Source organism: Stegodyphus dumicola, chromosome 2 (assembly GCF_044657685.1).
Source record: "Stegodyphus dumicola isolate Sdum_Otavi_A_Nest chromosome 2, ASM4465768v1".
In the NCBI taxonomy this organism is placed as follows: Eukaryota; Metazoa; Arthropoda; class Arachnida; order Araneae; family Eresidae; genus Stegodyphus; species Stegodyphus dumicola.
In genome coordinates, this window is record NC_140769.1 from 245,395,568 (window position 1) to 245,409,784 (window position 14,217).

A 14,217-nucleotide genomic window follows, 5' to 3' on the forward strand; every position below is an offset into this window, starting at 1 on the left:
GTTCAAGTGTGGGCCTCGTATTGTAGCCACGCTTTAGGGTTGTATTTCAGGTTTGGGGTGCCATTTTTGGCACTTTAGCGGTGTTCGCTAAAATGTTATTATTTAACATTCTAGGGTATCAAGCTTCCGATTTTTTGCATTCATATAAAGATGTGTGGCTTTTGTCCCCTTTCTTTTCTCTGCAGTTCAGCTTCTTTCTTGTATTTTTTTTTAAAATTGCCAAATTTCTCATATGATTTAAGTTATTTTGAAAGTTTCTAAAACATTTTCATATATTATATTTCACATTTGTATATTAGTTAAAAATACTTTCTTTATTGAATTTTCAATTTTTACTTGTAAATACATGCATAATGTTAAGCATCTCAAAATCTATTTTTTGACAATAAATTCCTCGCAGCTGTATGCTTAAATTTTTATGAGGTTGTACTGGATTTATAATCATACTTTCATAGTTATTTAACTTTTTTCCTTTTAGAATTCAAGGTAATTTCATGTGTCATATAAAAATTAGACGTCTCTCAGTGCTTTATTTGTATGATAATTCTTAATTTCTGAGCTATGGCATTTCAGTACTGACGGAGTTAAGCATATTACTTTTATTTATTTACATTACATGTTAAACTATTTAGAGACCATTAAAGCTGTGGGTACAAATTGGTATAAATACAACTTCAGTAATTTTTAAGTTTCAAAAGCTTTCCTGAATCAACAGATAATTTTCTAAAATTGTCAATAAATTTTTACATGATGAATACATAAGTGCATGCTGGTGCTTTAATATATCTAGCAAGTTCACAGTTTAAACTTCTGAAAAAAATTAATAGCATGTCTGCATATAAAGCATGTTTTTTATTTTAAATATGCTATTTGAAGTTTGCTTACTAATCTACATCTATTATTGTTGCAAACTGGTTAACAATGTTATTTTGCATGTGTTTCCAGAAAAGGCTTTATGATTTTAAATACTCGTTCAAGACACGCACCTTTAAATTATAATGCTCAGATTGAAGTGCAAAATGCTGTAAAAAATACTTCAGTTCTCTGATGGCAAAAAAAAAAAAAAAAAAAAAAAATTTGTATAGATTTAGTAGATTAAAAATTCCACATCAAAAAACATTTTTTCACCCTTGTTTAGGTAAAACAAAATTAAAAAATAATACGTACATAAATAAATAAAAATAATTCTTTTACATACGGAATTTGCAGATATTATTTACTAATCAATTATTTGTTATTGATAGCTACTTTTTATAACACATAGAAAAAATACTGATAATTTACATGCATTAAATGATGAAAAAAAAAAAAAAACATACATATGCTGTTAATATTACACTTATCTGAATATTTAATGATAATTCCATAACCTATATAAGATTCAATCTGTACAGGACTAAAGAGAAGGGCTAGCTCATAGAGCGTTTCCCCCTGAAACATGCAGTGAGGAGTGATGACGTAGCAATGATGCCACCGAGCGCGGAGATGCAATTGACAACATAGAAATTAGCGTTTTAAATTTGAAGAACCAGCGTTTAAAATGAGCTGTGTGTGAAAGATAGCTATAATTTGGAAGAGACAATGTTACTGCAGTATGCATTTTACACTGAACATTACAAAATTTAATAGTACTTACTCAATTTTAAAATAATAGATAAAGTGCGCTACTCTTAGCATAAAGTTCCTGTTTTTATTTGCAGGGATTTTTTTTCTTTAAATGCCTGTTTGTTTCTAATCATTTCTTTATCTGCATATTAACTAAGAGAACTGTACTACTGCTTCTAAGATAACTATAATAACAGCTATTTAAAATTAATCAAAAAACAACCTTAAATTGGCATAGTTTTAAACATGTATGGTTATATATGGCAAAATTTCTGCTAATCTAAGTTTGAGTTTCCGCCTAATTGTAAATTTTACATTGGCATATTTTTATCCCGATTCAATATAATAACATATATTTTTTTTAATAATTTTGTAACTTAGGCTTACATCAATATTTCATTTAAATAAATACATGTAAGATTCTTATCTTAATTTAGACAAAACAACTTTACTCACAGTACCTAAAATAATTATTTAATTTTTCAAAAGTGGGGGTTAGGGGGCAGGTCTTCTTATGCCAATTACTTTAATATCATACTTTATATATATTTTATCTAGAATGCTAAGCTAACACAAAATCGAATCAATAATAACAGAGGATATAATAAAAATAACTGTAACAATAACTTAACAGAATTAGTTCTCATTTGAAATATGCTTTACGCTATTAACTTCTAAAATGCCATCTAGAAATATTTCAAATCAAAACATATTATATATGCTTACTTGTACAGTCGCAATGCAACTACAAGTTGTTGAAACATTATTTATTGGCTGCCACATTTGAAGCAATCCATTTTTTTGCCTTTTGGGTTGCTTTTCTTTGGGAAAAAACATATGCATTTCTATTTAAGAAACATATTCTAATAAAAGTTCTCACTCTGCAAAATAAACGAATTGCTTCTCTGTTAACTTCAGGATAATATTTCTCCAGTTTATTAATTAAAGAGCCAATTACATGCTTCCCTTTATAGTAAGTTGTACCATGAACTGCACAAAATATGTTTTCGAACTCATATACTGTATTCATCCATGAATGAGAAGGTGTAGTCAAACCTCCTAAGGACAATAATTTAATCCATTCTGAATTAAATATTGGTTCATCAGCACTATTTTTAGATATTGTTCCCAATGATGGGTCTTTGTCTCGCACACGATAGGCAATATAACCTGCAACATATGTTAATGCTTTTTTTTCGGCTGTCGAAAATTGTCTGTCGGAATTCAATTCTAATTCCCATGCCATAGGAGAACCCTCTATGAAATCCAAATCATCAATAGTATTTAATGGAAAAGCATCTTCCTCCTCAGTTTTCAAAGCCTTTTCAAGTATTTCGGATGTTAAATATGAATCAATATTTCTGCTTTCTTTAGTCATGCATACTTTTGAAGATAAATTTGGCAGCTTATTAGCGAGTATTAATTGCTTTAAGCGGCGTATAACTTCACTAGGTGATGGATGGTCATTAAACCTACCAAGCCCTCGAATCTGACTAAAGAGACTTTCAAGTGCATCCTGAGTTAATCTAGAGGTTAAAATATATTTAGCATCATACGATGATTTCAAATCCTGGTGTAGGCCAAAAAGAGAATTTATTGAAATTATTATTCCTTTTTGGAAAGGCAGTAAGTTGGCTTTTCCCTGAACTCTTAATCCACCAATGACTTTCTTCATTAATTCCAAAACTTGAATTTGTTTTTCATGATGTTCATTTAATCCAAATGCTGCTTTAAGTATTTTATCTGAAGGAGGGTATGTTTTCGTACTATTCATAATATCGAAAAAATTGTCGATTAACTCAAAGAAGTCGGATGCTTTTTTATCTCCTGTGAGGTGGAGTGCTGTAGTTCTTGAAAATAATGTTTTCGCTGGAGCGACTTTTTGTCTCTCGTTTCCCTTGACCATTAAATAATTTGGTTTTAGTTTGTGACACAATTTAATTTCTCCTGAATCTTTATTTAAAACCTCTTTAATAATATCAACATTTAAAACAGTTCCATCTTCTAAAACAAATCCTTTATCTAAAAAGTGGTTTCTCAGTAATTTGAGGCAGTGCGCTAAATCTGCAAAAACCCATATTTTTTTCGTTTGGAATACTGGATTTGGAAACTGAGAACTATTAATTGAAATCTGTAACTCTTTCCACAAAGTAGTAGATCCTCCTAAATCAGACACTATTGCTTTCACTTCTACTCCAGATGATTGAATATGTCTTATGAGTGAAAAAAGAAGTTCTTTCTTCATTGGAGTGTTAAAATCAAAAAATATTGGTTGTTTCCACTGCGAAATGAGACCTCTGATTAAAACAAACTGCACTTTTTGAAAAGGACCGAGAATTTGGTCCAGTTTAGAGTCATAGCAGAGTTTAGAATCTATATGCATTTCGTCGAAACTGAGAACGCATATTTTTTCTACAGAATTCAAATATTGGCATCTTTCCTTCATTACAGCAAGAACATCACTCTGAATTCCTGGACTACATGAAAATTTAGCGCACCATCTCTTTAATGTGCTAGTGCTAGGTAAAGGAATTCCCATTTTTTCTTTCCAAAAATCGTAGCTTTTAGATGACAGAACTCTTATGACAATGCAACGTGAAATATCTTCACTAGTCCACCTGATTTTTTCCTTCTTTTCTAGCAATGCGCTAATCTGCGTCTTTGTAAAAATATGCTTTAGACGTTTTTCCAAATTCTCCGATCTATTCTGTTTTTTCCTAAATTTCGCTGTTTGGGATTTTAATTTCTGAATTTCCGATACAAATTTCTTTCTAGATATCGTCCACCTTCTTTGTCGCTGAGCAAACATTCTAAAATTTTTCTTTTCTCTATTTTTCAATATTTTATTACAATTTTCTAAGGATATTACAGTCAAAAGTCGTTAATTCGGACACCCATAATCCGGAATGATCTATAATCCGGACCTAAAAACTACAATCTTTCTGCGCATGCGTCGCGTTGACGCATGCGCGTAAGACCTTTACCGCTGCGAATTTGCGCGTGCGCAAAATACGTTTGCGAATGCGCGTTTAATGTATAACGGACGGGATAAGCTAAGCTAAAATTATCTAATTATCTATTTCATTTAATGTTGTAGATTGCGTTGTTCCTTAATCTTCGAATTGGATCCGGATTATTATTTTTTGCAGACTGTTAGAGCAATTTTATAAAAGTAAGCTTGAACTTTCGATTATGTCAAATAGAATTTCCGATATATATTTACTAATATGTAAAGGATATACAAAGCGAAAGTATCTTTCGGAATCCATTAAACAAAAAATGGAATTGCTGCAAAAAATGGATAAAGGCATATTCTTTGTTTATATAAACTTTAACGTTTGTTTATCTAAACTTTGTTTATCTTTAACACCGCAGCGGCGTGCAATGAATTGGAAGTTGATTTTGTCAGCACTATCCTTATCTTAAGGGCAGATGTTTTTATTTTATTTGGCTTATAATTGATTACTCAATGTAGTATTTCATCTCGATGTACTCAGTCTTTGATATGATTTAAATCAAATGCCTCGTCATTATAATTCGCTTCCGATAGCGAAGAAAGTGACATAGGTTATTGAAAACGAAAAAATTTCGATTGACAAATTGGTCGGTATTCTCGACACAGCAATTATAAGACTTGAACAGCGGAACTTTGTAACTAAACAAGAAATTATGTCTGTTTAATAAAACTAAAGAGAAAGTATTATCACATAAAAAACGAAGCAACTGAAACAACTTACATTGAAAGAAATGTTTAATAAAGTAAACAAATAAATATTAAGCTTTTTTTTGTAAATTTTGATACCCTTTAGATCATAATTGTTCTTTATTTCGTAAATTACGGTTTCATATTTTTACTTTTATAATTTCTGCATGCCATTTTACCAGATTTAAACTGATGATCTATAATCCGGAAAAATCGATAATCCGGAATCGCCGAAGTCCCGACGAGTCCGGATTAACGACTTTTGACTGTATTTTGTTCTTCAAATTATCAATACATTCTTGTTTATCTTTACACTTAGGGCACTCAGGGATATTGTCACATAGGGCATTGTCACTTGTGAGTTTTATTTCAAAATCATTCACATTTGATTTATTATTGTCAGCTTCAATTTCGTTCTCGGCCTCAAAATAAATTTTCTTTGGGCTTAATTCGTGTAGTCTTTCAAAAGCACTCTGCATTAGTTTTCTTTTCAAATGTCTCCGATTTCTTTGTGTTATTTCGTTTACTGCACACGATAAATTTACTTTCGACACAGCATTGCATTTCAACAGTTTCTTTTGCGGCAATCCAATCAAGCGATTTCTCATGTCATCTTCATAATCACTGCACAGAAAATGTTCGCTGCAAATTCTTGCGTTTTTCACATTAATAAAATCTTGTCTTCGACATTTATATATCCATTCTTTCGTCAAAAGCAAATTATCCTTTGGGAAAGAATGAAATACAATACCTCTTTCTTTCGTATTTCTATAAGTGTTACGGCACGTTGCTACAGCACAAGAAGCCATATTACATAAAGGATACTTTAAATATAGAATTTAAAAGGAAAACTGACTAAAACTATATATATATATATATATATATATATATACACACACAAATTATTTTAAATATTTGCATTATTAGAAAACAAATATGTATGATTAACATTAATTTGGGATATGCGATCTCCAGAAAATCGTCTCACAAATGAATGAAACTACAGTTTTAAAGGCGCGAAATCAGAGCAGGTGCAACAGAGACACGTCAGATTACTTCTGGTTCCCCCTCTCCATGAGGCTCGCGTCGGCGAGGAGTCGAACAAAGGAATGACCTACCCCTTCTATTTATTCCTGCAATCTATACCACTGCAAGGGCTATGCTTAAATCACAGTTCTTCTTATTACTTAATTTCCATATGTAAAAACATAAAAATATCATTTAGCTACAGATCTTATAGATTATGGCCTCTTGTAACAAGCATATGCAAAACACAGATAGTGAAAATAATGCAAAAACAGAATTTTTTCACTTTTTTTTTTTTTTTTTCCTTAATGTAGTGCAATTCATTCCATTATATTGAAATCTTATTAAAATACAGCAGTAATTTGATACTTTTTCTGTTATAAATCAACAGCTTTATATAGAATGATTTTACTTCTTATTTAAATGAATGTATATGGAAATATCAAAATAAATGAAAAAAAAAAAAAGGTCTGAATAAATCTTAGCCAACACTGCTAAGATATTCTTATTTTCAATAAAATGTTTCAAGGTATATCATTTTAGTTTAGTTCTTTTTCTATTAAAGCAGCTAACCTAAAACATATATCTCATTAATTTGTTAAAAATATAGCTTAAGTAAGTTTTATGTGCATACTGAGTAGGCAGAAAAAAATAGCCTTGATTTAAAACCTGTTTTAAAGCAATACACTGGTTCTATTAGCATGTCAAAAAAAAGTACACTGTTTCTACAAGTAAATAAAATACACTGGTTCTATTAGCATGTCAAAAAAAATACTGATATGTACTCTAAAAAAAATCCCAAGTATCACATTTTGATATATTACACTCTTTCAAAGGAAGAAATATCAGATTAGGAATATACTCTTTTATGTATTTGATAACAAAGAAGAGTAAATTGTATGCAACATCACATTGTGAAAAATCCTGCAAGTTATTACAATAATAAGGTAAAAATCAGTTGATCATTCTTTCACAGTAGCACTAAGTTTTCCAATCAAAATTATGAATATGCCAAAACAAATTCACGATCGGTGCCCAAATTTAAGGTCACACAAAAGTAAATTTGATTTAGCTGAACATGAGATCTTCCACGACAAATTTATGAACAAACTGATTTTCTTTAAAATGTACTTGCAAATTTATCAAAAGCATGTATGAAATTTAACATTCAAATCTAAAGCACTAGTATTTAAGAACAGTTACATGTATTAAATGAATTTAATCACACTTTTAAGAATGCAATTTTCTGATAAATTTTAATTTTTATACGAAAATAGGATTAATTTTGTAAAGCTACTTAAAACGTATTTCCTGTTCAAACATTTAAGTAAATTTAAAGTACGTATACTTAAAAATGCAACATGAAGATTTACTACTAGATGTATTATAATAGACTCAAAACAATTTGTCGAATATTTAAATTAATACTTAACGTCTTCAAAATTCCTAAAAAATACATAATATATCTTACTATAAAAAAAAAAAAAAAAAAAAAATTATAATTTAGATCACACTATCAAGTTTTTAACACTGGCGCCAACTAACAGATTTGGCGACAATATATTAGAATCAAAATAGAATGCTACTTTAAATTATCAGTCGTACAGTAAAATTAAATAAAAATAAAGCACATCACATTTTTAACCTTTGTGATAACTCAGCACAAAGTTTACATGAAATGTAGGATACAATTTTACAAACAGCATAAACTATTTGCGATAATAAAAGAAACATTACAAAGAGTATTGGCGATAATTTTACAGCACAAACACATGCACATTCCGCAATTCATTTTGTATTTATACAATCAGTTGATCGTCAATAGGTGACAATGAAATAAAAATACACATTCTGAAGAAATACGAAGAGTAATTTTTGTAACATTCTATGGAAAAATACGAAGCTGAACTTACCTCACCAACGACATTCTCCTGGGCCCGGAATTCATTAATCTTGGCAATAATTAATTATCCATTGTCTATATTGTATGTAAATCGAACGCATTGCTTCGATCACGGAAAATTCGCTGCTGACGCAGAGAAATTCGACTAATTTCATTAAAATACGCTTCAGCTAAAACTGACGCAAAACCTTCCGCCATATTTATTGCCGGAAATATAACCATCTGTTTATTTAACACGAAGGGTCAGACCTGTCCTTACTTTAACAGCCGTCTCGTCAATTTAACGGTTAAATTTAACGCTAGCCTTGATGAGAATACCAATACTTGATTTAACTACTTGTGACGTCAGAGTACCACGTGATTTCGTAAATCTCACTTAACGCTGTGGTTAAAAATGTCATGAATCGGCAAAGCAGCTATCACAGCAGAAGGTATAGTCATAATAATCTATCTGTTACTATATATATATATATATATACACTTTACTATTACTATACTGGTTATTTATGCAGTTAGTATTCCTGTATCTATGGGTATAGCGAGTATGTTTTAGGAACATGCATCCGGCAATAGCAGCGCCCATGATAAGTTATGACGTCATACCAAAACGTTTATTGTCTTCATTTTTATTTGCAGTAGATATAGGGGAGAGGCTTACTCTTATCTCCGTTGGACGGTGTTTAATGCATATTCATTGACCGCCAAACAGACGTTTCATTCAATGAGAGCAGACCGTAGCGTAAAAGGTCTGTAGGCTTTGTGAATATGCGTTTGGCGTTCGTTAAAAAGCCTACAAGGCGATAACTCGCCATTCCGAAAATGACCGCCAAACAGACGTTTCATCCAATCAGAGCAGACGGTAGCTTAAAAGATCTGTAGGCGTGTTTGATACACTTTGGTGCCTAGGCTGAACTTTCACCCCAAATCGAAATTGAAAGTTTCGAAATATTTTACAAAGTAACTTATTTGAGGTGTAGTAATTTTTTTTTTAAATTTAAATTTTGAAAAGATTCGAGGCTTACTCTATTTATTCTAACTTTCTTTGTTTGGGCAATGGGGGAGGCTGCCGCAAAAGCTGGGAGAATTAAGAAAGAGAGACTATTAACACGAAAACTGCCCTTGTATTCTACAATGTTGTCACTATTTTTTTAATGAAAACTGAAGCTAAATTGGTATTCATCATCAGCTAGTTTGATAGGTCTGTCTAAGATACGCGTTCATTCATTCTCAGTTTTCTCGATATATATACAAAACTAGATTTATAGGATAACTGGATATTCGGCTTATATATGGATTTCCAATTTCATCTGAATTTTTGCAATAAAGTATTACTTCTCTACTTATATTCGGAAATATACGATATTTCGACTAAATAAAATTTATCCGTAACTGTATTTCTAAGCGTAGAGTTGAGATGTTCGGAAAGTTTGTTTGGAATATGCTATCGGCTTTTTTTATTAATAATATGTGTTATTACTGTCAGCTTTACGGAACTAAAGCGTTTTGAATTTCGCGGTTATTGATATTTGTTATTAAAGTGAAATTTTGTGGAACATCCATTATGCTTTGAAAATCAAGATTTCAAGAGTAGCCTTTGTAAGACAAAGATTAGTTGTAGGTTGAAAGCTGTGTGCTTTAAATTTGTTTACATGTTCCATTCAAATTTCGAACTATTTATTGGATTTAAAATTTTTATTTTGTTTTTGTAACTGCCAAGTCCGATGCTGTTTAAACAGTGCGCGAGATGTAAATAATGGCTAAGGTGAATTTATTTTCAAATAAGCGAATGCTTTGTGTTCAATAAATATATAATATTGTGATGACTGCATTTATGTAATATCAAGAGTAAAAGGATAGCATATTTTCGCATTAATGTTAAATTTTAAGATAGTTATTTCAGAAAGAAATGCTCTAAAACATAAAAATTCTAAACGAAATCAGGCTAAAGTGTGATACGTCTGAAGGTAATGTGTTGTAATATTGGTGCACATAATTTATTTAGTATGTATAGTTTTGAGAATTTTGTCTTTAAAAATTTTAAATAGAAATTCTTTGCTTTGATGTTTGGTTTATTTAATTTAGTAAAACTTATAGATGAAAAGTCTTAAGTTCTATGAAGTGAACAAGGAAAAAAATTTTCTGTAGAAAAATATAAAATATTGTGTGTAAACAAAATATTGCAATTTTAAATAAAATATGGTATTACAAAAAGTGGTTAAATGTAAAGTTCATATAAACTTTATTGAACCAAGTTTTCATTCTTTGGGTTCACGAGTGTATTATTTATATCAGCGTTTTTCCAATTCAGTTTATTGAAGATCTCTTCACTTGTAAAAATTATATTGACTGTATTTTCATTAGGTAAACAAAAAACATCACAAATAGAACAAGAGCCAGATATGACAAAGAATATAGAAAATAATTTAGGACATGCATGTTGAGCTAATCATTATTCTTCAATAGTGGAACCCTTATAAATGTTTATCATAGAGATAGACAGCATTCTACCAAGATCTCACCATGAATAGTTTTGTCTCAAAACTTAATTTAAGCTTAAATTTTGTTGTTTAACATTTAACTTTGTTCTTTGATTACAGACTGTTAACAAGAGAATATATTCTTTCAACTTCTCAGATGATAAGAATGAATTACAGTTAGAAAGTCTAGCATTTTTGCTCATTTCAGAAAATTTATATCTATCTGTATAGAATTCATGAAAGTTGATTTTTAGTTCATTCTGCTTCAAAATTATAGGTTTTAGGAAGATCCACTGATCAAATAACGGGTGGCCACATAATTAAACTGACAGTGCTCACAGTTTTCTGTAGCGCACTCTATTTGCTAGAATGACGCCACATTTTGTAGGAAGATTAAATAAGACGGGGGACGAAGGATTCCGCAAAAAAACAAATTAGTTCCAAAAGTCACCGCTAGGCGAATATTTGGCACTGTGTAATAGAAAATAGAGTGTTAACAAATGCAAAGCAATACGGAAATTACCTTTTATTTTGCATTCAAATGAGGTTCAATGTGGCTGCCGTTGTTGTGGACCACATATTGCATTCTGTGCACAGTATACACAACAGCAGAAAGTAACATGTCTGCAGGAATCTCCCGTACAGTCCGTGATATGTTATCCTTCAACGTATCCTTGATAGACCTTGGACTTAAGGTAACCCCATAGCCAGAAGTCGCTTGGGGTAAGATCAGGCGACCGAGGTGGCCATGCAGTTGGAAAGTAGCGGCTAATGACTCTTTCTGTTGTGAATTTCTGTCATAGCATCTGTTGCACCCGTACAGCAACGTGTGGAGGGGCTTTATCTTGCATGAAAATAATTTCCCCCAGGCATTGTCTTTGCTGAAGTGCCGGAATGACAAAGCTGTTCAACATGTGGTGATATTTCTCTATGGTAACAGAATAGGTTTCTGGTCCTGTCGGGGTAATGTTCTCGTAGAAGAATGGACCTACGATAACTTCTGCTGTGAACCCACACCAAACAGTTAACTTTGGTGAATGTAAGAGAATTGATGTGACTGCATGTGGTGGTTTGTTATCACAAATTCGGCAGTTCTGGGTATTCACAGTTCCATTCAGGTAAAGTGGGCCTCGTTTCACCATAAGATTTTCCACGGCCAAGCATCATCCACCTCCATTCTGGCAAGAAAGGTGAAAGCAAAAGTCAATCGCTTATCATGGTTGGGGTACAGTAACTCCTGTACACGACTGATCTTGTACGGATAGAAGTTGATAATTTTTCGTAAGATTTTCCATACCGTACTGTAAGGCATATCCATATTCCATAAGGCATATGCATAATAAAAGGTAATTTTATTCTGTATTAATTTGCATTTGTTAACACTCTATTTTTCTATTACACAGCGCCAAATATTCCCCGAGTGGTGACTTTTGGAACTTTCTTTTTCGCGGAATCATTCGTCCCCCGTCTTGTTTAATCTTCCTACAAAATAAGGCGTCATTCTCGAGATCGCGCTACAGAACACTGTGAGCACTGTCAGCTTAATTATGGCTACCCGGTATATATACTGCATTGAAAATAATTTTACTAATTTTTTAAGCTGAATTGCAAAATAATAGTCTACATTTTTCTTGTAGTTGTTAGTTCCATTTGCTATGAATCTGAATTTTAATGGTGTTTTATGGAATTTGGGAAATGCATATAGACCCACTCTGTTACTCGACTCCATGAGCTCAGTTTTTTTATTCTTATGTGTTGGTAAATTATGCATTTTTTGCTTTAAAAATGATTGAATTATGTTCTTAGCTTTCATTTCTTTAGTTAACCTGAATGCAATAGTTCTAAAATTATCAACAATTTAAACATTGTTTCAGTGCAAATAAGCCTAATTTTTTTTTAAAAACCATAGCAGCCATATTTGTTTACATTTGAAATTTAGCAGAATAGTGGATTTGTTGCCAATCTAGAAAAACTAAGCTTTGCAATAACAAAGATATCTTCTTTTATTATTGCGAATTAAATCATGCATAATCTATTCTGGAATTATCATTTAAGTTATTAAATTATCCCCTATATTGACTCAGCATAGCTTCCACAACAAATTAAGTCAGTTTCTATGCCATCAGTGTCTTTTTGCCAAGTGAGATCAAAAGTAAGCTTTCAGTTTTGTGCGCTGAAAAATCTGCCTTCTTGCTCGCTGGCCAAATTCCTTGTTTTTGCGTAGAAACTCTTAATTTTAATTGTAAAAATTGTTTTAACTGTATTTATGTTTTATATTTTTTTATATTTTATAATTTTTGATAAAGATATTTTGAGATTTTTGATAAAGATATTTGATTACTTAAATTCCTTGTTTTTGCGTAGAAACTCTTAATTTTAATTGTAAAAATTGTTTTAACTGTATTTATGTTTTATATTTTTTTATATTTTATAATTTTTGATATATTTTAAGGTTTTATGTATTTTTGCCTTGTCGCAAAGTGAGAACTGAGTTAATTGAATGAGAAATATATCTCTAAGGAAATTTGAGGATATAAATTTAAATGAATTGCAGCAAAGCATGCATATAATTTAATATTTTGTACAAGGAAGTCATGTGGTGTACACATCAGAATTTTTATAAATCAGGATAATTGTCGATTTATACCAAAGGGAGAGAAGACAGCCTGAAGTCTAAATTTTACTGAAGAACAAAATAATCAGTTTAAAAGATCTAGTGCCTAAATACATGAGGAATTCAGATAATACATTGTCCTCACCTAGGAACTTGTGTATCGTGAGGCTCTTGTGCAAACTCTTCAGTTGAAATAAGCTAAGGGGAACTTTGAAAATGGACACACTGATAACTGTTGAAAATCTTAACTTTGCTCTGTTTTTTAATTTTTGAATAATTACCCTGGACTGTCATTTTGCATTGGGTCTTTCTCTGTAAGTAGGGGGGGGGAATGTTCAAAAAACGTTAGCTGCTTCTGGTATCAGGTTCTGTTCTTAAAACAAAAAGGCCATTTAGGATCATTATTGTGACCATCCCTAATCTTCATTAAAAAGCTAAAAGCTCTTTTTCTGTTCCTTGGAAATCAAGGTTTAAAATGAATTTTCCAAAAATTGAACATTTTTCATGTAGTAGAGTTTTTTTAAAACTTCAGCCTGGCATGTCCACGCCTGAACGTCTACTCGGTTCTGTATGACGTCTGAATCTATCTTGCTTCATCTTTAGTTGACCAGAAATATTTGTATGTTGCGAGTTTGCCTCTTGGAATTGTTTTCTTCACACATTAGATGATTTTTTTTTGCCAAATGATCTCATGTAGTCTTTCAGTGTCAAATATGTCTTTATTTCAGGCACAGTTTAAATGTGTTGTTTGCTTGATGGAGAAATATATGTATAGAATTAGGCAAAGTATTAACAGATTTTTAAAAATTGTTATTTTCTTATTAACAATATTATCTTAAAAGTGTCAAAGCATGTTCCTGAATATTTAAGTTAATAGTCATTGCTTAAC

The 14,217-nt window shown here is 31.2% G+C and overlaps 1 protein-coding gene across 5 annotated transcripts in view; it reads left to right on the forward strand.

Annotated features, from left to right (window-relative positions):
* The window catches only part of LOC118180093 (uncharacterized), a 58,680-nt gene that overhangs the window by 26,325 nt on the left and 18,138 nt on the right, over positions 1-14,217 (forward strand). The window contains exon 1 of one of the 5 annotated variants that reach the window (XM_035349245.2): positions 9,674-9,851. The exons of 2 other annotated variants lie outside the window; for them this stretch is intronic. Coding sequence is in view for 1 of the 3 variants with exons in the window: in XM_035349237.2 (XP_035205128.1) it covers positions 9,991-9,999 (9 nt within the window). In the remaining 2 variants the exon portion in view is untranslated. 2 more of the 5 variants (XM_035349237.2, XM_035349251.2) reach the window with 2 other exon arrangements.